This window comes from Spinacia oleracea, chromosome 6 (genome assembly GCF_020520425.1).
Source record: "Spinacia oleracea cultivar Varoflay chromosome 6, BTI_SOV_V1, whole genome shotgun sequence".
In the NCBI taxonomy this organism is placed as follows: Eukaryota; Viridiplantae; Streptophyta; class Magnoliopsida; order Caryophyllales; family Amaranthaceae; genus Spinacia; species Spinacia oleracea.
Genome location: NC_079492.1, coordinates 134,577,686 through 134,600,144, shown reverse-complemented (window position 1 = coordinate 134,600,144; position 22,459 = coordinate 134,577,686). Strand labels below are relative to the sequence as shown.

The following is a 22,459-nucleotide window of genomic DNA, read 5'->3' as shown; positions in this document are numbered from 1 at the left end:
TGATGTTATTTTTGTTAAGCATATATACACAAATCCTGATTGAAATATCTTTGACTTTATAAAAAAATATATTGTATTTCATTAAAACATAATTGTGATTAAGGACTCATTTAGGCACATAGATGGTACAAAATATCTCATGAATCTTCTCTTGAGGGTGGAGTAAAAAATAAGAATTCCCTTAACTACCCTTCATTAAGAAATACAAAGTACTCCGTATAATATTAATTTCTTATTTAATTGACGCACATGTATTGATGTACAACACGTGCATATATAACGAGTACAACCTCTAATAGAAGAGTTGTATAGCAGTCCGATGACATGATCACACAGACACACACCAAGCACATACCACGTACATGGTAGTATATAAACAATAGACAGTACGTAACGCACATTATTAATGTTGTAATTAATAACATCGACCATACATATCAAATTTTAATTATCAAGCAACCAATTAATTATAGTAACGTAGCTAGCTTTCAGTTAACATATCGACAATCCTTTCGGATCTCACCTTGATTACCCGTTAAAGGATTATTCTCAGACAACAAAATCATCCCCCTTGAGAATTGTTCATGGAAGTACGCATTATCCGCAGCCATCTTCTTAACGTAGAAGGATCCGAAACCAGCCCTTGGTCCACCAACAACAACCCTTTATGGCTAAGCAAGTTTTTGTAGTACATATTATCAAGTATCATGGGCGTCTCATGGTCATTTCTTGCATAAACCACGTACATCCTTTGAATCCGGGTTTGGTGTCGGGCTTGGGCACCGATTCTTAAGGTAGGTAGCATAATCAGGGTCGAGAGTTGGATCCACGGTCGGGTAGAGCCGGTTTACGAGGTTGATACAATGTACTCTTCCTACGGAGTGAGCACCTAAAATATAATATAGCAACGGTTGCTTCAACGTCAATGCCCATTGATTGGAACCGGGATAGTACGGATGATATAGAGTCGTTGTGGTTTGGGATCATGTCTTTTACATTTGCTGCATAACTTTGTTTACTATCTCTTCTTCCCGTCTTCATCTCTATATGTGGTCCTCCAAGCTATACCAATTCAAACAATATTCATGTGCTCATACTAGGAGTCTGCTAATAGGATAGCGAAATATATAAACAAATTTGAATATTACCAGCTTATTTAATACAGTAGTTGTAACATATCTAGGTTATAATAATGATTCCTCCTTGCCGAGGAAATTTTCTCCCTTGCTTTTTTTTCTTTCGAGCTTAGGTTATTTGGTAGATCCATGTATATTTGGGAAGAATATTACTGGTTGGAGATCAAGAACGTCAAGATGAAGATCAGGTTTCAATTGCTAACATAAGGCATTAAAGATATTGAGTTATCGAAAGTCAATTATGGTTGGAATATTACCATATCAAATAAGCGGTTCCGAAACGTGCATGCTAGTAAATTGAATCAAGAATTTCATATTAATGTTTTAGATTATATGTTATTTAGGGCTAACTATTGTTATAAATGCCGTATGGCGATTTATTAATGATAATTTTCCTATTCCCTTAAAAAAAAAAATAGTTGTAACATATTTGGATGCATGTTACATATGTCACATATATAGTTTGAGAAACCTATTTGAAAATATAAATAACTTTTTTTTAAAGGTAAAATATAAATAAACTTGAACATTGATAAGAGGGGAAAAAGGAGGTAATTAACTATAGTTCAAGTCAAGTACGGAGTATAATTGATTTGTCCGTTTATCTTCTTTACTCAAGTCACATGCGTGAGGATAGGTTCATAGGTTACTTACAACTATTTAAAAAACAGAGGAATAGGTTAACAACTATGAGTATTTAAAAAAAAAAAAGTGTACATTAAAAAGAATGTAGCTTAGGAAGCATACCCGTTGAGCGCCATCTCTTGCAGAAAGGGCAATAATATCAGCACAAGAGACAGTGGATGGACATTCTTTCTCAATTGCATCCTTTATAGTTTTGATATACTTATAATTTCTCATTCCAAAGTTTCTTGAATCGCTTTTTTCTGTTTCAATACCCATTGATATATATGTTTGTATCCAAAAGAAGTGATGCATCACATGACTGTTCCCAACAAAACAAGAAACAATTCAATAAACACATTATTAAACACAAATTCTTATTTACAAGGGTTGTACAATAATTATTGTACAACGGAGTAAAAGTTAACTCAAAATGCTTAAAAGTTATGCTTACACATGTAAAAGTTATCTATTTTTTACTGATAAATTTTTTCATTTTAATAAAACTTATTTCTTCAAAATCACTAATAATGTATAAAATTAATCATTTAATCCTTTAAAATGTTTTTCTATCAACTTTTTTTTACTAATATAAAAGTTAATCAAAACTAGGTTAAAGTTACAAAAAAATGGGTTAAAGTTATCTTGATGTACAATAAATTTATTGTACACCTTGTGCGCGCAAGACCTTTAGATTATTAAATTAAGAGCATTAACCATTCATGTTTGATTAATTAGGTACTTATGGCGTGTTTGTACGGAGTATATATTTAGGAAAGAAAATTGAAAAAAAAAATATATATAACAATGAAAAGGGTAGTGTTAGCTATAACCATTACATGATTGTACCTTACGAAAGAAATCACCTATAACAAATTGAAGATTGAGGAGGATAACAATTTTATTACACGTACACCTCTCATACTAAACATTAGGTGATTAGAAATATACTTCAGTTAAGTGATTCCATTTCCATCACCTAAAAACAGTTAAACACTATACTAAACATGCTCTTGAACTCTTTTTTTAAAAGCATATTGTATGACTTCGGTTTTGTACTCATCGTTTTATTTTTTTCACTTATTTCAGAAACTTTTTTTGTTATTGTAAAAGTACCTCCATCATGAAATAAATTATAACGTGTTAATTATACTTCGAAATTATGTTTAGAATAATTAAATTAAAAAAATTAAGGTAGATATCCAAATTCAACAATCGACAAATAAGTAGGGTCTTTTGTATTAATTGATTGATGTTACCGTTATTAGTTACAACAAGCAATAATATTATTTATAGATACAAACTAACAATTAATAAATCAAATGGTAATAATACCTCGATCCGTTTCATGATGATATTTGCAGTTTTTATTTATACTTCATTGTAGAACAGTTTAACAAATGTCAAAAATAGGGTAATTAAGGAATACAAGTAATATATTTGAAAAATACCTTGACCATGCAGTCGTGAAATAGATTCCTAACCCAAGATACAGCAGTATTTCCATGCTCATCATAAAGTTTCAATACTTGATCTTTTATTATTTTTTCTGCATTTGGACAACTTTTGGAGTAGTAATCCACCATAAGCTCACCCATTCTTGCATTTGTAATCGACAGGAAAAAAAATATTAAACAAAACAATTTCACTCTACTTATTAAAATAGTATACGTGACTAGCAAAACAAGATCGAGCATATAGAAACTCGCCGTGATAAAAAAATATTATAATTACCTGAATGAAATTGTAGAAAGAATGGCAATAGCAAAAGGATGAAGGTTGAGACGGGAATAGAGTGGATCATCATGGCACTAGATTTGTGCATCTTGGCTTATTGCTTGAAATAATGCTCTATAACTTTAGTATAAAAGCAATTGGATTAAATAGGACAAGAAAAAATTGTTTGTTTTCATGAAAAAATGAAAAAAAGACAAAAAATTATTAAGGAAGTATTTAATTTTATTAATGAATGATTTTCTCTAGACAAGTACGCCACCAAGCTTGACCCAATGCCTAACAAAATGTCCGTGACCAGTGACCCTACTAGACTGCTAGTACGGTACAAGGTTATTACTACAATTTGGCAACATCAATCTCTATTTATGAATTACTAATATTAGAAACTATAGTAAGTAGTGTTAGTACTTTTTAGTTTTTACTTCCAAGATATTTCCAAAAACAACTTCCAAATTTGTTTTTTCCTAACTATTCATCTTTAGGTTGTTCTCGTGTCGACACTTATATAACTATTAAGCTATGCTCAATAGGTAGATAATTGACATGTGATCTGACATTTTACTGAGAACTGGTAGACTATCTTTAATTTTACAAGACTTTATAATAATAATCTTTTTTAGTGGTTATTTTTTTAACATGTTCACAATCTTTTTATTGTTTTGGTGTATAGAGAGGCACACAGTGCAAGGCGACAATTAGTGTAGGCGGGATTTGATCTCAGATCTTGGGTATCACCCATTAAGACTTTACCAACTAAACTAGTTGACATCTACAACATGTTCCCAGCTGTCTTCTTTAATCCAATTGTGAACATTTGAGTACATTACATTTTTCTCTATTCTATAAGGGATATTGGGAAGACTTGGTGTTCATGGAAAAAGACAAAAGCACCCTCATTAAATACTAAATAATTTAAAATTATTTCAATAACAAAATTTAAGTAGGAACAGAAATTAAGATTCACATAAGATATCAACTAGTTTAGTTGGTAAAGTCTTCAGGTCTTCAGGGGTGGTACCCAAGACCTGGATCGATTCCGTCTACATCATTTATCGCCTTGCCCTCTGTGGCTCTCTTTACACCAAAAATAAATTACGCACGCAAAGCGTGCACAGAGGACTAGTACGTATAACTAAAAGGTAGGTAGTGTACAATGAAAATCTATACTAACATATTAAAAGGCATTTTTAAGAAAATATGGCATATCAAGTGGCGCTTTCCTCCTTTCATTCCATGTCATCCACGTATAATTCAAAATTAGAAATGCATAATGTAGTTAATAAAATATTCGAACCCAAGACCTCATTATATATTTGTGCACTAATCTCTATTATATAAGCCAGCTCCTGAGGGCTTTTAAGTAAATTAACTTTTCGTGTCCCCCAAGAAATTTACAATAACACCCTTCACACTTTCACCCAGCTACAAGTACGTTGTATAAACAGATTTTGTAATTTTGAAAACTGAGCTACATCCCTCTAATCTCTCGCCCAAATCAGGAAAGGGATTTAAAAATTCCTATAATCTCTCCCTTTAACCTCTCAGCTCACGTCATTAAAGAAAAATAACCAAATAAAATTACAAATTGATTACAGTTTCCAAAACAAAATCCCTACAATCTCTCACCTCTCACGTCAGGGAAAAAAATCAAACAAAATTATAAATTGATTACATTTTCTAAAACTACTAATTATCTTTTTCTCATTCATCAAATCATTGTAAACCGAGTTCCATTAGAGAGTTCGTTGATAGCAAGCTCCACCACCGCCAATACAGGTAAGTACACTCTTCTCATTGATTCATGCACAAAATAAAAACAAAATTTTGTGTTAATGGAAATATTCGACTGAAAAATACATGACTTGCATCGATTTGTAATTTTATAGAGAAAACGGGTCATTGCAACCTAATTGATTATTCATTATTATTTTTGCAGATGAAATTGGTTATTGCAATGAAATTGATTATTAATTAATTTTTAATTATTCATGAAATGTGAAATAAATAATGGTTTTTGCGGATTTTAAGTTCGGTTTTTAATTAATTATTTCAGATTTTTATTCATGCTTTTAGCTTTTTCTTAACAACATCTGATTAAATGTCCATATCACTCAAACAAAATTATAAATTGATTACAAAATTTATAAATTGATTACCAACATCTGATTAAATGTCCACATCTGTCAAACCAATTTATAAATTTATGATATTGTTTATAATCAATTTACCAATTTTCAGAGTGCTTAATTTAATTTGACAGATTATAATTTGATCAAAATCATGAAAATCTGAAATAAATAATGGTTTTTGCAGGTTTTACGATTTGAAGTTCACCACGCATACAATTACCAATGACACAAGGTATATTCCCCATCAATCTCTTAAACAAAAAATAAATAGTAATATGCATGCTTCTGTTGATTTTAATTAATTATTACAGATTTTACATCATGCTTTTCATTAAATAAGATGTTGTATGATTTTAATCTCTAATTTCATATTCTATTAGTTTATAAAAGAAAGAGAGAAAAAAACCCACCTTTTTTTTATCGTCAACAGTTGCAGCAACAGAGTCCATCCGTCCCAATATGATCGAAACCCAAAATTCGATTTCCTGGAAATGCATATACAATAACCCAGAAAATCCACACAAAATTAACCCAAAAAAAAGTTACATTAAAAAGTATACGCAGACACCAATAAACCCTTTTATTATTGTAATTACCCTATTGAATGCCAATTGAGAAAAATCACCAAAATAAAGAAAGGAAAATAAATTAAGGTTTCAAGAGGGATTCACCAAACTAAATGAAGGTTTCAAGAGGAAAACATGGGTTTCAAGTTAATTGTTACACTCAACAGCAACCAAGATTAGCTTAGATAATCTAAAACTCCACTCTTGGCCTTTATTTACCGGAATAGAGATAAATAGAGTAAACGAGAAGATTGAATTATCACACCTCACAGTCCTTGGCCTTTATTTACCGGAATAGAGATAAATAGAGTAAACGAGAAGGCCTTATCCTTACCCTTTTATGCGAGCCTTCAACCCAATATTTGTTAGGATGTAGGTCTCAATTTACCGGCTTTTGTGACATATTACATCAGTGTCCTGAAAACATCAAACACGAAAATATTAGAACCAGAAACTTCTCAAAGCAATAGCCAATGCAAATCAATTTTATCCATTTACGGAGACAACTTGCTTTCTAACAAACTACAAATCAAATTGTAGAGTACTTGGAGAGCTCACTAATAGAAACCATAAGCTCCAAGAGTTTACAACAATATCTCATCGTATTTCCACTAAAAAAATGAGTTATTGTAACAATTAACACATAAATAAATAAGACATTAATATCCACATTCCTTCTAATTAATTAAACAAAATTTATACCCAATGTCAGAAACTCCTGCAACACAGTGCCTGCTAAAGCTTCTTTTGTTTATCATACATACATACAAATACAAAGACATGAGCAAGAAACAATTGAAAAAAATTAAGCAAACCCATAATTCTTTCTGATAACTTATACACCCCTTAACCTTTAACAACTTCCATTGACAAAAACAACACTCCGTACATCATAATTGGAAAAAATCCTCAATTACATTCAAGAGTTAAGTTCGTCTTAGGCGGCTGAGAACTACACAATTGGAAAATGCAGTCTTGATCAACCAACATTCACTCACGCGCACACAAAAATTGAATGAGTTGATTTATTCTTCATCATTCTTTCTCCTTAAAACCCATAATTTTAAGCAAACCCATAATTATGAAAAAATTAGCGTCTATTCTGACAAAAAGAACGGAACTTTTAGAAGACCGAAACTTAAACAGTTTTGATTTACACAAGCTAGCTATAAGTCTATATCCAATAATATTTTTTTTTCAAAACTTATGATTACTTAAACTTATGAGAAGCCCCATGACATGGTGATTCAAGGTGCTACGTTAATTGTATTACATCCTATCCTGCTCGCTGTCCACCCAGCTAACATTTATAACTCTTAAAGCATGTCAATTATATAACAGAAAGATGAATCCTTATGAACACTAAGCCGGTAGTCAAGTATAAGAAAAATTGTGTGTTACCGTGCGATTGCAACTCTCTTTTATGCTGATTATATAGTCTTTTGAACAGATGTTCCACAATATTGATCTCTAACATCACATGTTCATTTCAGTTTCATCCCGGGAAGAATGTTGGAATTGGCAAGGACCATACAATCTTTGCTCTAATTGATGGATTAGTGAAATTTGAGAAGTATGGTCCTGACAAGAAAAAGGTTAGTTCTTAGCAAATTTTTTGGGTATGATTTAATCATTTAAAACATTCACACAATTGACATCAAAGTTATGACATGTGAGTGTTTATCCACGAGAAACATAGCCTGAAAACCCCAACAGCTACAAAGCAAGAAGAGAAGGATATTCTTTTCAATCACACCTAATCCTGGCATCTGATGCCACTGATAATGCTGATGAAAGTGTAATCTGCTGATAACCAAGTTTTTTTTAAAAGATTTGCATTCTACTTCCCTCTTTTTGGCTTGGTTTTCCATCTATCTTTTGTAACTAAGTTTTTCACCTCCTTTAAAGTTTACTTCCAAAGTCTATGTAGATCATTTGCACAAAAAGCGAATCTGTACTATTTGTGATATATAGCTAGCTAAAATTAGTGAAATCAATCCTTAAACTAAATCCTAAATAACCAACAATTTTCACAAACCAGTAATTTTCACAAACCAGTAATTTTCTCAAACAAACCCTATGAAAACCCAATCATTTTACCAAACACTTAAAGATAATGAGTATACACCATGAAACAATCGAAAAAAAAACATATAAAATCAAATGCAAAGTATTTCTGCTCACCATATCTGCTAAAGCGTGCGAGATCCAAGGGTTTCTAATCGCCATTTTTTGTTCCTCATTAGTTGATTGAACTTGATAAAACCCAGAATTAATTAAATTACTTTTGTGAGTTTTCTCCAAATTTGGAAAATTGAGGTTGATTTTTTCTGTGGTTTCCAACAAATCGAGAAAATATGAAGTGAAAGAGAAGAGGGAAAGGAGGGAGACGATCCAGAAGTTGATCCAGAAATTGAGAGAGGGAAAAGAGAGAGAGACGATCCAGAAAATGGATCCAGGAAATGAGAGAGAAAGGAGATAGACGATAGGAGATAAAGAGATGAGAAAGAGAAGGACAAACGGGAGATAAGAAAGAGGGATCCAGAAAGAACCATTTGTGAATAAAAGGTATTTGAAAAAAAAAATATCCAATTAATTATATTCAATTTAAAATAAATTAAAGTTATTTCTTTTGGTGACAAACATAATAAGAAAATCTCTAATCATTCTACATTAATTTAAAGCCTTTTAAATAAAATCTATTTTAATTTAAATAAATCTTAAAATAATAATTTTAAAAAATTAAGTTACGAAAAAATTTAATTATCCATTTCCAATTTATCATCGTTTTTTTTAAAATTTATGAGTTTGTTACTGATTTAGAAAAAAAGATATTGAAAGTAGAAAATGTAGGGTATCAAAATAAAATATTTAATTTATTAAAGAATTAAAAATTTCGTTTTAGCGGAAAAGAAAAACAAAAGGCATCAAAATAAAATATTTAATTTATTACATAATGAAAACTTTCGTTTTAGCGGAAACGAAAAACAAAAGGAATCAAAATAAAATATTCATTTTATTTTATATTTTAAATTAAAGCTTCCGTTTTAATGGAAAAGAAAATACTTGATTTTAATTTAAATAAAACCATAAAATAATCTTTTTAAAACAAATTAATTAGTGACTAAGTTACATTATCTACTCTCCAATATAAGTCGTACAAAATTGTGGTGTTTAATTTACGAGTTTGTTACTGATTTTGATAGGGATATTATGATAGAGTCAGTAATTGGTCAATTGAGTTATATCAAAGATAATGTCGGTTATTATGACCCACTGCAGTATCCGCTACTGTTTCCTTATGGTTCTTACGGCAGGATTTAAACAGAAGTTCGACTGGTAAAACGTTGACATGCCGAGAATTCTATGCATACACATTTCAGGTGCATATTTCTAATAACTATTTTTGTCCGTCTTATCCTTAAAATCTTATACTTATATCTTTCTGACCAAAACAAGTATTTTGTGTTATTGACGCGACAACATCTTGATTATCTAACCTTGACGGGCAGTTGTCTACTCCAACAATTTGTTGTCGATAACTGTGTCAAAAGGCAAGCGAATAACTTGAGGTGGATTGCACTCAACCAAGATAAGATACATGCTGATTTATACAAGGGTTTAGAGAATTCTTTAAATGTTGGAGAGCATAACTGAGATTCTGATTTTTCGTTGAGATATGTTACTTGTAACAAAATAATTTTAACTTTAATTCATACTTTCACACGCATCGCGTGCATATAAAACTAGGATTTGATAATGTTGTGTATGTTTTTTTATATTGTGCTAATATTTTTTTTTCAAAACTTTTCAACCATGCGTTTGTAATAAAATCTTCCAATAGGTATTAAACTATTGGTTAAAAATACTTTTCTGAAAAAAATATAGAGATAGTTATTCTACGATAATGAAAATTGATTTATTAAGTTGGTTTACATGCATTCTAAAATTCACGCGCGCATCGCGTGCATAAAATACTAGTGACTATATATTGTGTCACAAGTATCTTTTGCAAACGGAAAATAGTAAATGACAACAAAATAAAGAATAATTGTTTGGATAAATTATTTTTTACCACCTAAAAAAATCGAAAAATTGTTTTTTATCACCTAAAAAATTTTAAAACTTGTTTTTTTACCACCTGGAAGATGTAAAAGTAGATGAAAATGTTATGTGGTAAGCCACAATAACGGTAATATTTCTGAGATGTTCTATTCTTCCACGATTTTATGTATTTAACTCTCTTCTTCTCACCCGCTTCCTTATCTTCCATTAATTTACATAATTTTTCACCACCATTAATTCACAAAATTAATGAAATTTACTGGAAGTAAAGAGAGAATGATGAAAGAGTTGAAAAAAATCACACAAGGAGTGTAAACAATTGGAGGGAAATTGAATTAGTTAGCCATACATAAAAGTTTCATCTATTTTTTCATTTTCAGGTGGTAAAAAAACAAGTTTTATTATTTTTTTAGGTGGTAAAATACAAGTTTTAAATTTTTAGGTGGTAAAAAACAATTTTTCGATTTTTGTAGGTGGTAAAAAACAAATTGTCCTAATTGTTTTAACAAAAAAAATGATGGTTATTTTTTGCAAAAAGTATAGTTACAATTATCTAAGTAATGATTTGGGACATCACTTGGACACAAAAACTAGGCATACTCCGTATAACCGTATTACTTAATATGGGTTACATTATATGGTACTTCCTTTGCTAACTTTTTTTTTTCGGATTTTTCATGAAATACCCCCGAATTATGGCGTAATTCACCAAATGCCCCTCGACTTTCAGAAATTCACCAAATGCCCCTCACAAATGACTTAATACCCAAAATACCCTTACTAATGACGCGCCGTTAGTCCTCCGTTAGCCTAATTTTTAAATTCACCAAATACCCCTATTTTATAACTTATTTCATATAATACCCCTATTCTGAAACTTAATTCACCAAATACACATAACTTAAAATTACCCATTTTGATGCTCAGCGGCTAGTTTTTATGTTTGAAAATTAGCCGTTGCTTATTGTTTGCTTATAAAAACCCCTTTTCTGACTATTTATTGTAGTTTTTCTATTGTTTTGTTAATTTCATATCATTTTTGTCATGAGTTTTCTTTCAAAATCATCATCCACACCCATGAATCCACATATGTAAGAGTCCCAAACAATTTCTAATATTATGGGAGGAAATTTCCATCTGAGGCTCCGATACAACACTCAGTAAGTTTCAATTATGATCCAATAAGTTCAGGCCTCATCCAGTAAAGACAATGCACTTTAGCTGAGCAAAAGGCCAAAAAACCCCATTTTCAAAGGGATCTTATGTAAGTGAAGCTGAAGTAATTCAATCTAAAGCTAACACCTTAATTTTCTTATTGTCCGAATGGTAAAGAAACTAAGAAATCAAGTTCAATAACACATATATTTTTATCACAACCTCGATTTCAACGTGGATTCATGATGTGAAAATCTTGAGTTTGGAGGCAAATCTTTGTGCCAAGATTCATGTTTTTTCACTGGTTCATGAGCTTTGGAACATACCTTAGTTTCATTTTTTTTTTCTTGTTCCCTCAAATCCAAAAATAGACATTTGTCCATAAATCTGACCATGTCAATAGGACCTAGCTCAAAAGAAAAGTGGGAAAACCTTTATGCCTCGACTGTAAGGTTGAGAGAAAGTTAGGAGATTGAAGAAAGATGTTTGGAGGCAGTAGAGACAGGAGACAAAAGGGAGTTAACGTTAAATATGTGGCATGGAAGCAATAGAAGCCGAGGTAGCTGGAACATATGCGTTAGAATAAAATTAATAAGAGCTTTATTTTTAATCTGTTTGCATATGTTAAAGATATTTCCCATATTGAAAAAGGAATACCTTCCGATTGCATGGTAAATATAATTAATTGGTCACATAAAGAATAAGGTACAAAAGAAGTAGCTATTTTCTTGAAGAGTTGCGACGTTTTGAGGTGTTTTTAGGAGTGTTTTATGTTTTAGTGTTGTACCGGAGCTTCAGATTGAGTGTTGTATCAGATATTCGGATGTCAAATTTTCTCCCATGATAACAAAATTTATTTGGGACTCTTACATATGTGGACTCATTGGGTGTGGATGATGATTTTGAAAGAAAACTCATGACAAAAATGATATGAAATTAACAAAATAATAGGAAAACTACAATAAACCGTCAGAAAAAGAGTATTTATAAGCAAACAATAAGCAACGGCTAATTTTCAAACACAAAAACTAGCCGTTGAGCATCAAAATGAGTAATTTTAAGTTATTGGTATTTGGTGAATTAAGTTTCTGAATAAGGGTATTTGGTGAAATAAGTATTAAAATAGGGGTATTTGGTGAATTTGAAAATTAGGTTAACGGAGGACTAACGGCGCATCATTAGTAAGGGTATTTTGGGTATTAAGTCATTTGTGAGGGGCATTTGGTGAATTTCTGAAAGTCGAGGGGCATTTGGTGAATTACGCCAAAATTCGGGGGTATTTCATGAAAAATCCGTTTTTTTTAGTTACTTGCGTTTTTCTAGCTAGAGCACTAAATAAATTTGTCCACATTATGATAGAATCCGTGATGCTCATTTACACCAATTTTATTTGTTTGTGACTACGGCAAAAAATGGTAAGTTTCTAAGAATAGAAACTAATAAGTAGCTTTTTCTCATATCAATAAAACTTTCTTCCCCTCTGCCTGTGGACGTTAGTTTTATTCCCCTCTGCCTGTGGACGTAGCTAACACATTGTTTGTGAATCACGTTAAATCTCTGCGTTCTTTAATTACGTTAATTTAATCTTTCTTTGCATCCGTTATAACATAAAGGTTACACAATTACTTTTATACATCATTAGTGATTTTAAAGGGATAATTTTTATTTAAGCGAAAAAATTTATTACTAAAAAAATAGATAACTTTTACATTATACTGAAATAATATTTATCCATTTTGACATAATTTTTACTTCAATATACTACCATATTTATTATACAACATATTTAAATAAGAATTTGCGCTTTCATTTCCGTTTCCTTGAACAAGGCATGAATACAATTCTAATTTAACCTTGTAAGAGTTGCCATTAGCATTATTGGAATTCTGGACATGCATGATTGGAATTCTAATTGTTATCCATTAACGAGTCAGCAAGTTGATCAGTCGACCATTATTTGACATCCATTTTATAAATCAATTCTTGAGTAGATTGATGTCCGCTTAGAATACATTTGCCTTTATTTATCAAATACGAAGTATCTATTAGACTTTTATTATTGTTACGAAAATAATAAAGGTCGTAACATTCGATTTTTAAGCCGTGTCACAATGATGACATGTCATGTTTATGTGTCATGATTAAACCGAAAACTAAAATATTTAATTTATATCACCTATGGCTATTATACTTTAAAAAAGGTAGAAAAATCTTAATACAATTTTTTTAATTTGCTTCCTTCTATATATCGACTACATTATTTAAATATTTTCATAGTAAAAATATTACATTGATTATAAAAATATTCTAATGACGCATAGTCTACGTGATGCCTATATATTCCAATTAAACTCTGACACATAAGATTGCGACAACATTTGGTTGTCGTAACTTGCGACATTTATCATCACCCTTATTGTTAATGTTAACTACTCCATAGTTTTCGGTCCGTGCGATTCACGAATTTATCTAAATTAAAAAGTGGTCATAATAATAAATAGGAAAGTGACATGTGACACCATGATAGCAAATTTTTCATGTTTAACATGTCTTTTATTAGTATAATTTTAAAGATGTATCACATACATATTAGATTTTTCGTTCTTCGTATGTTACTGGCTAAACAAACCATTTGTATTATAAAAAAATTAAAGGCAAAAATTTTCAACAAATAATCAATGCAATAAGGACTGAAGCCAACAATTTGTCTAGTTTATAGTGATATCTCGCCTAATAATTTTTCATTTTGGTTTAAGTATTGATCAAAGATTCAATTATGAAATCCCCTTCGGAATCTGTCACTTCTCGATTTTTTTTTTTTTTGGATTCAGAAGAGGCATTAAACCAAGAGAAGGAAAACCAAACATACAGCAAAAAGAGAAATAAACTAAGGAGGGACGAAACGAGGTAGTGCCACACCTCGCCTATCCTCCTCTAAGATACGACTAAGTTCTACGGGTACAAATTGTAATATGTTAAGCCTATTGCTTTGAGCGACGCCTTGATTAGCTAGCCAATCCGCCACGCGGTTTCCTTCCCGATACACATGCTTGATCATAATTATCCAGCGGGCATCCTGGATCATAGCTCGACAGTAGTTAATATGGTGATGACAATCTCCATGAGTTAGCTCCCTGTTTTGAAGTATTTGCACACACGCCATACTATCTAGTTGCACTTCTAATTGCTGGATGCTGAGGTTTTGGGCCAACTCTAGCCCCATAATGAGTGCCATTATTTCTGCCTTGATTGCAACACAGTGCCCGTAGTTAGCAGACAGGCCTGCAACAAAATTTCCTTCACAATCCCTTATTATTGCGCCTCCACCAGCAGCTCCTGGAGCCCCCTTCGCTGCTCCATCGCAGTTCAAAGAATAGCAGCCAGCTAGGGGTGGATTCCACCTAATGAATGTCTCAACTCGTTCCTGCCTTGGACCATGAACTTCAAAGGTGAGATCTTCGAGGCTGCGTTTAGTTTCATCAATGCGCACTTGGATAAACGCTCCAATATCAACAGGAATTTCGTGCTTGCGATTAAACACAAAACTGTTTCTCCACTTCCAAATCCACCATATGGCCACTCCAAATGATGTTCGCCAATCCACCAACTCTTCCCCAGCCAAGCCGTTCAGATTAGTGGTAATCCAGTCTTTCAGGTTACTGGTGAAGAAATGAGGAAGAAGAGCGATGCTGCCAACTCTCCTCCAAACTAGTTTCGCTGCCGGATAATCTCGTAGAATGTGGAGGGTTGATTCCTCCCTTGCATCACATATGTAACATTTAGGATTATCAGCCATTCTTCTTTTAAATCTGTTTAGATTGCCTAGAATGCGGTCATGGCAGGATAGCCATAAGAATGCTCGTATTCTTTGTTGCACAGGAGCACTCCATATTGTCTCCCAACATACATCATCAATAGTATCAGTTGTGTGTCTCATGATCCGCAGGGCTGATTTTATTGAAAATTTGCCCTTTGATTCACCTTGCCAGTACACTAGGTCCCCAATATCTGGATCATCCTTCAACTCATAAGATTGTATGAGTTTAAGAGTGTCTTGCTGGAGATATGGAGAGAAGATTTCCCACCTCCAACCAAAGCCACTCTCCCACATTTCAGCCACTGTAGCACCCGCAAGATCAGGAGATAGAGGCTTGGTTACTAGGTCACTGAGTGGTTTATCAGTTGCCCACTTGTGGTCCCAGAATAGGGTTTGATTTCCATTCCCCACAGCCATCCTCATGCCTTCACATAGTAGCTTCGCATTCTCAGTTATTCCTCTCCTTACATTCGACATCCCCTTCTTAGGCTCAAACATATCGATGTCGCAACGTCCCTTGCAATACTTTGCTCGGAGTACTCTTGACCACAATGCATTTGGTTCTGTGAGCGTTCTCCAGCCAAGCTTGGCCAGGAAGGCAGGGTTAGCTTGCTTCGCTGAACGTATGCCCACCCCTCCTTGTTCGCGAGGTTTTTGAAGAACCTCCCAGGCAAGTAGATGAGTACACCTTTTGTCGTCGTGACCGCCCCATATGAACCTCCTAGCTTTCTTATCAATGTCATGCAAACCGTTCTTGGGAGTTTGGCCGTTTGCATAGAGTATGTAGCAATCGAGGTCAAGGTAGACTTAGTCAATGTTATGCGGCCGGCCAGAGAAAGGTACTTAGCTTTCCACCCAGTGAGTCTGCGATCAATTTTCTCACATATGTGACTAAATGTTTCTCGTGTCACACGGTGTGTTAGGGAAGGCATCCCTAAGTACATGCCCAGGTCTGATGTCGCCTCCATACCAAGAATAGAGCATATCCCCACTTGGTCAGAATCACTAGTATTCTTTGAGAAATAACACCTAGATTTTGCTAAGTTAACCTTCTGGACAGACGCTTGACAAAATCTATTAAGGCAGTGTTGGATGATACTAGCTAGCTTGCTCACAGCTTGCCTCGGCTAGCAGAAGTATGTCATCAGCGAAAAATAAGTTCGACAAAAGCGGACCATTTCTACTAGCTCGGATGGGCTTCCATTTCTTGGCTATGATTGCTTCCTCAATAGTTTGGTACAGACGTTCCATACACATGACAAAAAGGTAGGGAGATAAGGGATCCCCTTGACGGATTCCTCTACCGGGCTTGAAACTTTGTGACGGTTCACCGTTCCAAAGAACATGGAGGTTTGAAGTAGTCACGCACTCCATGATAACATTAATCAAAAGAAGCGGCAGGTTCATTTGCATAAGAGTATCCCTAATGAATGACCATCTCAATCGATCGTAAGCTTTTTCAAAATCGATTTTGATTGCCATGTAACCTTTCCCACCTTGTTTTCGTTTCATCGTATGAAGTACCTCTTGGAAAATGACTATGTTGTCCGTTATTTGTCTTCCTGGAACGAAACTCGCCTGAGTGTTAGAGATTAACAGTGGGAGAATGGGCTTTATGCGGTTCACAATGGCCTTTGTGATGATCTTGTAAGTGACATTGCATAGGCCGATTGGTCTGAAATGCAACGGGAGCTCAGGTCTTTCAATTTTTGGCAGGAGAACAATGTGGGTGTCGTTCACATTGGCAGGCATCCCCTTCCCTTCCAGAACTGGGATCACCATATCATACACACTACTGCAAACTAGCTCCCAATTCTTCTGATAAAATAAAGCTTGGAATCCGTCAGGCCCAGGTGCTTTCAATGCACCCATGTTCTTTACAACGAACTCAATCTCCATTCGAGTGTAAGGTTTTTCCAAGCTTTCCCACTCACGTTGAGGAATTTCTGGAAATACATCATATGGCACATCAAAGGACTCTGGCTCACCTTCCTCAGTGAAAAGGTCTGTGAAATAACCAACAATAATATCTTTAACCGATTGAGAATCAAAAACCCAGTCACCTTTGTTTCCTTTTATAGCTGCTATTTTATTTCTCCACCTTCGCACAATTGTACTTAAGTGGAAAAAGGTGGTATTACGATCACCATTTTTTATCCACTCAACTCGAGATTTCTGGTACCAGTGAGCTTCTTCACGGTCTAACACCTCATCCAAATCTCTGCGCAAACGAGCTTCAAGTTTCATTAGACCACGATCCTTACGCTCAACCAGGAGTTTTTGCACACCAGCTATTCGGGCCAAGAGAGTTCTTTTCTGCTTAAAGATATTTCCAAACATGTCCTTATTCCAGGTCTGCAAGTCTGCAGATAATTTATGGAGGGCTGAAATTAAAGGGCTACTTTTATCCCATTTGGATACCACAAACTCTTTAAAGTTTTCATGGAGCAACCAGGCTGCCTGGAAGCGGAAAGGGCGGTTCAAGCTAAGGAGCGGAGCAAAGCCATTAGGAGTAATCAAGAGTGGGGTGTGATCTGAATGCACTGCAGGAAGGTGGCGGACCTTAGCTATAATCCCCCGTAAATTTATAGATTTTATTAATATATTTTAACGTATAGTTATTTATATTTTAATAGAATTTACGAATTTTAATAATAAATATATAATTAACGTATATTTATTTAAGTTAATTACATTTTAAATTTTTAACGATTTATGAAATCAAAATAATTTTAGAACTTTACATTGAAACAATTCGTTTTACGAAAACACGTTCGATTGAATTTAATCCTAACCACTTTGGATTCAACAACCTAGATTCTAGTCCTAGTCCAATTGGGCAAAGCCCAATTCAATAAAACCAACTACACTCTTCTCTTTTCTAATTCACGTACAAACCAAACACCCAAAACCCTCCATCCTCATTCAACTCACATACAACTCATCAACTCCATCCTCTCGTCTCGCCGTTCTCCCTCCCGCCTCCACGTCCGTTGCTGCAGCCACCAAGGCCGTCAGACCACCACCGGCCGTGGCCACTGGTAAGGTCTCACCTCCTTCTCCTTCGTCGTCCTTATCCCTCCTTGTTTTCTTTCTTCCTTGCAATTTCTCTCTCCCTTAACGTGTTGCCTTCTTGTAGCCACCACCGAGGACCATCAGCCACCTTCGTCGTTCCCCTGCACGCTGCGCCGCACCACCCGTTGCTGCTGCCCAGTCGGCCTCCATCCTTCTCCTCCACACACGCAAGCAACTTTTCCCTCTCTTCTGTGTTTCTTGCTCGAACACGCAACCACCATTGCCGACCACCGCGTCGCCCAGCCCTGCCGCCGCCAGGCCCGCTGTCGTGTGTTGTTTGCCGCCGGCCAGCACTTCCTCTTCCTCTCTCTTTGGTTAATTTTAAACCCTTAAAACTAATTCATGTTTTAATTATGTTTTATTAATTTAATTTATGTTTTCTTGAATTAAATTTATAGTTTTATGATTTACTTACGAATTTCATATTTATATGTTTGCATAATTAAATTATTAATTTTCAGATTATATAATTTGATTGAAATAAGAGTTTGAATTATTTAAAGTATGAATTTTAAGGGTTTAATGGTTTTAAATTATGGTAGGATGATTGTGGATTATTAAAATTATTGTTGGGATGTTCTAAGCATGTTACTTTGGTCTTGACGAAGTTTAAACGAATTTATATTGCTGGAAATTTAAAGTATAATGTTTGCGAAGAGTTTTCAACGAATTTCAATCACTAATTCAATAATTATGATGCTAGGAAATCAAATGTGCACGTTTCAATGTTACGGAATGTTCTAAATATGTTTAGGATGTATTTAGAATGCTTTGTTATTGTTGTGAGTGATTAGAAGTTGATTGGGAATATTTGTTGGTTGTTTTAGGCGGAGAATTCTCTTTAGGCGACTTCTGAAAGTGTTAAAGTGGCCTATTAGTTTGTTTACACAAGGTACGTACATACCTGTGTGCTTGGATGTGTGTTGTATTGAGAATATGATGACTATATTTATGAACTTGTTTATGTTGGAATTTCATGTTCAATGTCGTTGAATTAATGCGTTGAGCATAGAACTTTATTTATAAGAATTGAATCATGTTAGCATGGAATATTGATGCAAGCATGTGGTTTTGGGGAACTTTATATTATTTAATATTGGTTTAGATCTTTATTGATCGTTGTTCCTCTTTAGATTTTCACTACTTTATAAGGGCCGAGGACCTTGTTTGGTAGTTGAACCTTATACCTAATAAAGGTTTTTAAATATGGATAAAGGAAGGATTAAAATAGTTTGGATTGGCTCTTGGTTGAACGTTGTGATCACTTGTTTAATTCAAAGATAAAAGAAGTTGTGTTTACTTGTTGAATATAATATTTATGTTTGATGAGTCATAACCAAGTATTAAAAGTTAAGTCATGCAAAGTGAAACTGCGTAGCAATAGCTTTAGACTGTGCACGTCTAAAGTGACGGACAATCAGGAGTTGGGGTCATGGGTCTCCTATGGCTTTTTCTGGGGCCGGATTGATCACCGGTTCTATTTTATTCAAAAGTCCCTCGATATCGCAGGTCATTGGGGTTTACGGAGTCGCGCCCGTACCTCGTCTTCCTTAGTGAAGAAGAAGAAGAAGTTTTTAGTAGACAACTCAGTCCATTGACTATTTCAATTAAAATAATACTCTTGTTATAAAAGTCTAGTCCAGTCTAGCTTAGTCTAGTCAAGTGTGGTATTCAAATTAATATGTGTCGTTTGCCCTTACTTATGTTTCATCAGCATCATGTTATGATTGTTCGTTTAATAGAATCATGTTAGGATTATTATTGATTTAGTATGTAGTACTCAGCTTTGCTGATTACGTGCTTTTTCTTGTGCATGTTGATCATGGCTATGCCTTATTGATCCTGTGATGACCCAATCTTTGGTGAGCAGTCTCTAAGGATCAATAAGCATTGTCCATCTGCAGGTTTGAAGATGATGCATCATTGGGATCGGGATTAGAGAGCTTGTATTTAGTTTTGTTTTGCTAAGTGACTTGGTTGGTTAATTTGGATTTTAAACTTGTCATATTATTTATATTTCCTTATTTTCGTTGGATGATTTTTGGGATTAAACCTGTAATCGGTTATTTACAAACCTAAAGTTAGTTTTATGTTTTCCGCTGCAAAATTCTGAATAAGCCGTTACGTTTTCACACGGGCGATAATGCCTTGATAATTCTCTACGTTTTATATTAAAATGTTGTTTTAGAAAAGAGAGAATTGTCGGGGTGTTACATTAGCAGTTTCAAACCGTATTCCCCATTCTGCATTACAGAGAGCTCTGTCTAGCCGTGCACTCTGCCTTGTCTCAGGGGTTAGACCTCTTGCCCAAGTGTGTGACGCCCCTGCGAATTCCACTTCGATCAAGTCCATGTCCTCTACCCAATCATTGAATCTTGCAGCTCTTCGATGGGTTTCTGGGCACGCAGCGCTCCTCTCAGCATTAGTTCTTGTATCATTGAAATCCCCCGCAATAAGCCAAGGCTCATTGTGAGTATGTGCGAATTCTCGAAGGTGATCCCATAGTTCTCTCCTTTTGGAAGGGTCAGGGCTAGCATAGACGACAGAGAAATACCACGGGGTTGCACCCACCCTAGTGATATTCATAGTGATGTGCTGGTTGTGTTGGATGATTGGCTCGACAGTGACTACTTATGGTTGCCAGTATACCCAAATTCCGCCACTGAATCCCATAGCATCGACCCGAGTGTGACCAGTGAAACCAATCGCAGATGCAATCTTGGAGGCTTGGCTGCCACCCATGTGGGTTTCAACCAAAGCAATAACATTGGGTTTATTTGCACGAACAATTTCCTTGAGAGCCGAGACAAAGCTACGACTTCCCGCACCCTGCACATTCCACACCATACAAGTGATAGCAAGAGAGTCTAGGGCTAAATTAGGTGTACGATCTTCCATAAAAACAGGTATTGATGGTAGTGAGGCCGTGTACGCAGCACTGATTAGCCTTATTAAACGCTGAACATCAATTGGAATTAGTAGAGTCATTACTAATTCTGCTGGTGTCGAGGTCGGTTCTAGCCATGAATCGATCCGAATTTCCAACACATGGGTCAGGGGGCTCGTCTTGTAAACATACGGCTTCTCCATCACATGTCCTGCAAATAGGGTCTTCTCCGGGGGAATGCTCAGCATGATTACATCGAGTGGGTGGGGGAATGGTGTGTTCATTGTTGGTGCGCTCTGGAGGGGTTGTGTGAATGGTGGTTGCATTTGTTTGGGATTGTGTTGGGGCTTGGAGGTTTGCTTTGAAAACGATTAGAGATTTTTCTTTGCCATATAAGGAGCTCAAAGGGTTAGGAATAACGGGCTGCGTGGTGATGTTTGCATCAATTGGGATTAGGGCTTTTTGGGTATTCTTTAGTGGGCCTTTCTTTTTTTCTTGATAAATTCTTGAGCCAGTTTTGGTCATAGTGGGATTCTGTTGACTAATAGGGCTGATTCCTAAATTAAAGGGTGTGCTTGCATTTGGAGAGTTTCCTTTAATTTGGGATTCTAATCCCAAGTCAACCGTATTGAAGGTAACTTCCCCTTCTGTGGTAGCACTATTATTTTGAGAGATAATTTCCATAATATTCTCCTTAATAAGCTCTGTATTGTTGTCCTCTTGATTGATTAATGCCGAGAATCTCGAGCCAAATCCCTTAATCCCCGCTGAGTTGTTGACCTCGTTGGACTTACCCAAATTATTCTGCCCTTGCTTACCCTTATCGACCGACTGTGCCGCCGCCGCCATCGTATTTTTTCCGGCCACTTGCCCTGCCTTATCGGTCCTCGGAGCTCGTTTTCGAACCGGTTTTTTGACCAACATCCATGAACCAAAGTCCTCTTCCAATTCCGGTTGTTTAGGATTGGTGGGTGGTTTCTCGATCGAGATCTTATCAAGTTGGTTATTAATCAACATGATATCTTCATTGCTTGATTCTTTTAGTAGGGGACACTCACCATCATTGTGCCCAGTCCTACCACACTTGAAGCATACCATACGGATCCCCTCGTATTGTACTCTCCATATTTTGCCTTTGAGCCAAAACTTGGATAGTAAGGGCTTTGTGAGGTCTATTTCGACACTCAGTCGAGTAAATTGTCCTCGTTCTGCTTGAGCCGTGTTCTTGTCAACACGTAGAACTTTGCCGATCTTCGAGCCGATTTTGT

General features: G+C 34.9%; 2 protein-coding genes and 2 long non-coding RNA genes across 5 annotated transcripts; 1 reads left to right on the top strand and 3 right to left on the bottom strand.

The window, feature by feature from the left end:
- Nucleotides 1–195: 195 nt before the first annotated feature.
- LOC110798180 (peroxidase 21-like) lies at nucleotides 196–3,647 on the bottom strand. Its single transcript, XM_056833569.1, is given in 8 exon segments — nucleotides 196–625; nucleotides 628–751; nucleotides 753–902; nucleotides 904–1,062; nucleotides 1,884–2,051; nucleotides 2,053–2,082; nucleotides 3,212–3,360; nucleotides 3,495–3,647. Coding segments are annotated over 8 exon segments (1,008 nt in total). The 5' UTR covers nucleotides 3,586–3,647; the 3' UTR covers nucleotides 196–488.
- A 1,491-nt stretch (nucleotides 3,648–5,138) lies between these two features.
- LOC130463950 (uncharacterized) lies at nucleotides 5,139–9,946 on the top strand. Its single transcript, XR_008924185.1, has 5 exons — nucleotides 5,139–5,273; nucleotides 5,811–5,858; nucleotides 7,686–7,787; nucleotides 9,475–9,575; nucleotides 9,705–9,946. It is a non-coding gene; the product is annotated as an uncharacterized lncRNA (long non-coding RNA).
- Nucleotides 5,158–8,842, bottom strand: LOC130463951 (uncharacterized). Of its 2 annotated transcripts, XR_008924186.1 has the most exons (5): nucleotides 8,377–8,842; nucleotides 7,594–7,773; nucleotides 6,527–6,609; nucleotides 6,037–6,111; nucleotides 5,158–5,284 (listed from the first exon to the last, which is right to left on the bottom strand). It is a non-coding gene; the product is annotated as an uncharacterized lncRNA (long non-coding RNA). The 2 variants fall into 2 exon arrangements; XR_008924187.1 differs by lacking the exon at nucleotides 7,594–7,773.
- A 4,353-nt stretch (nucleotides 9,947–14,299) lies between the features above and the next one.
- On the bottom strand, nucleotides 14,300–20,890 carry LOC130463629 (uncharacterized). Its single transcript, XM_056832815.1, has 3 exons — nucleotides 20,519–20,890; nucleotides 16,345–17,689; nucleotides 14,300–16,035 (listed from the first exon to the last, which is right to left on the bottom strand). Exons 1-3 carry the CDS (start codon nucleotides 20,888–20,890, stop codon nucleotides 14,300–14,302), a joined length of 3,453 nt encoding a protein of 1,150 aa, XP_056688793.1.
- Nucleotides 20,891–22,459: the final 1,569 nt, after the last annotated feature.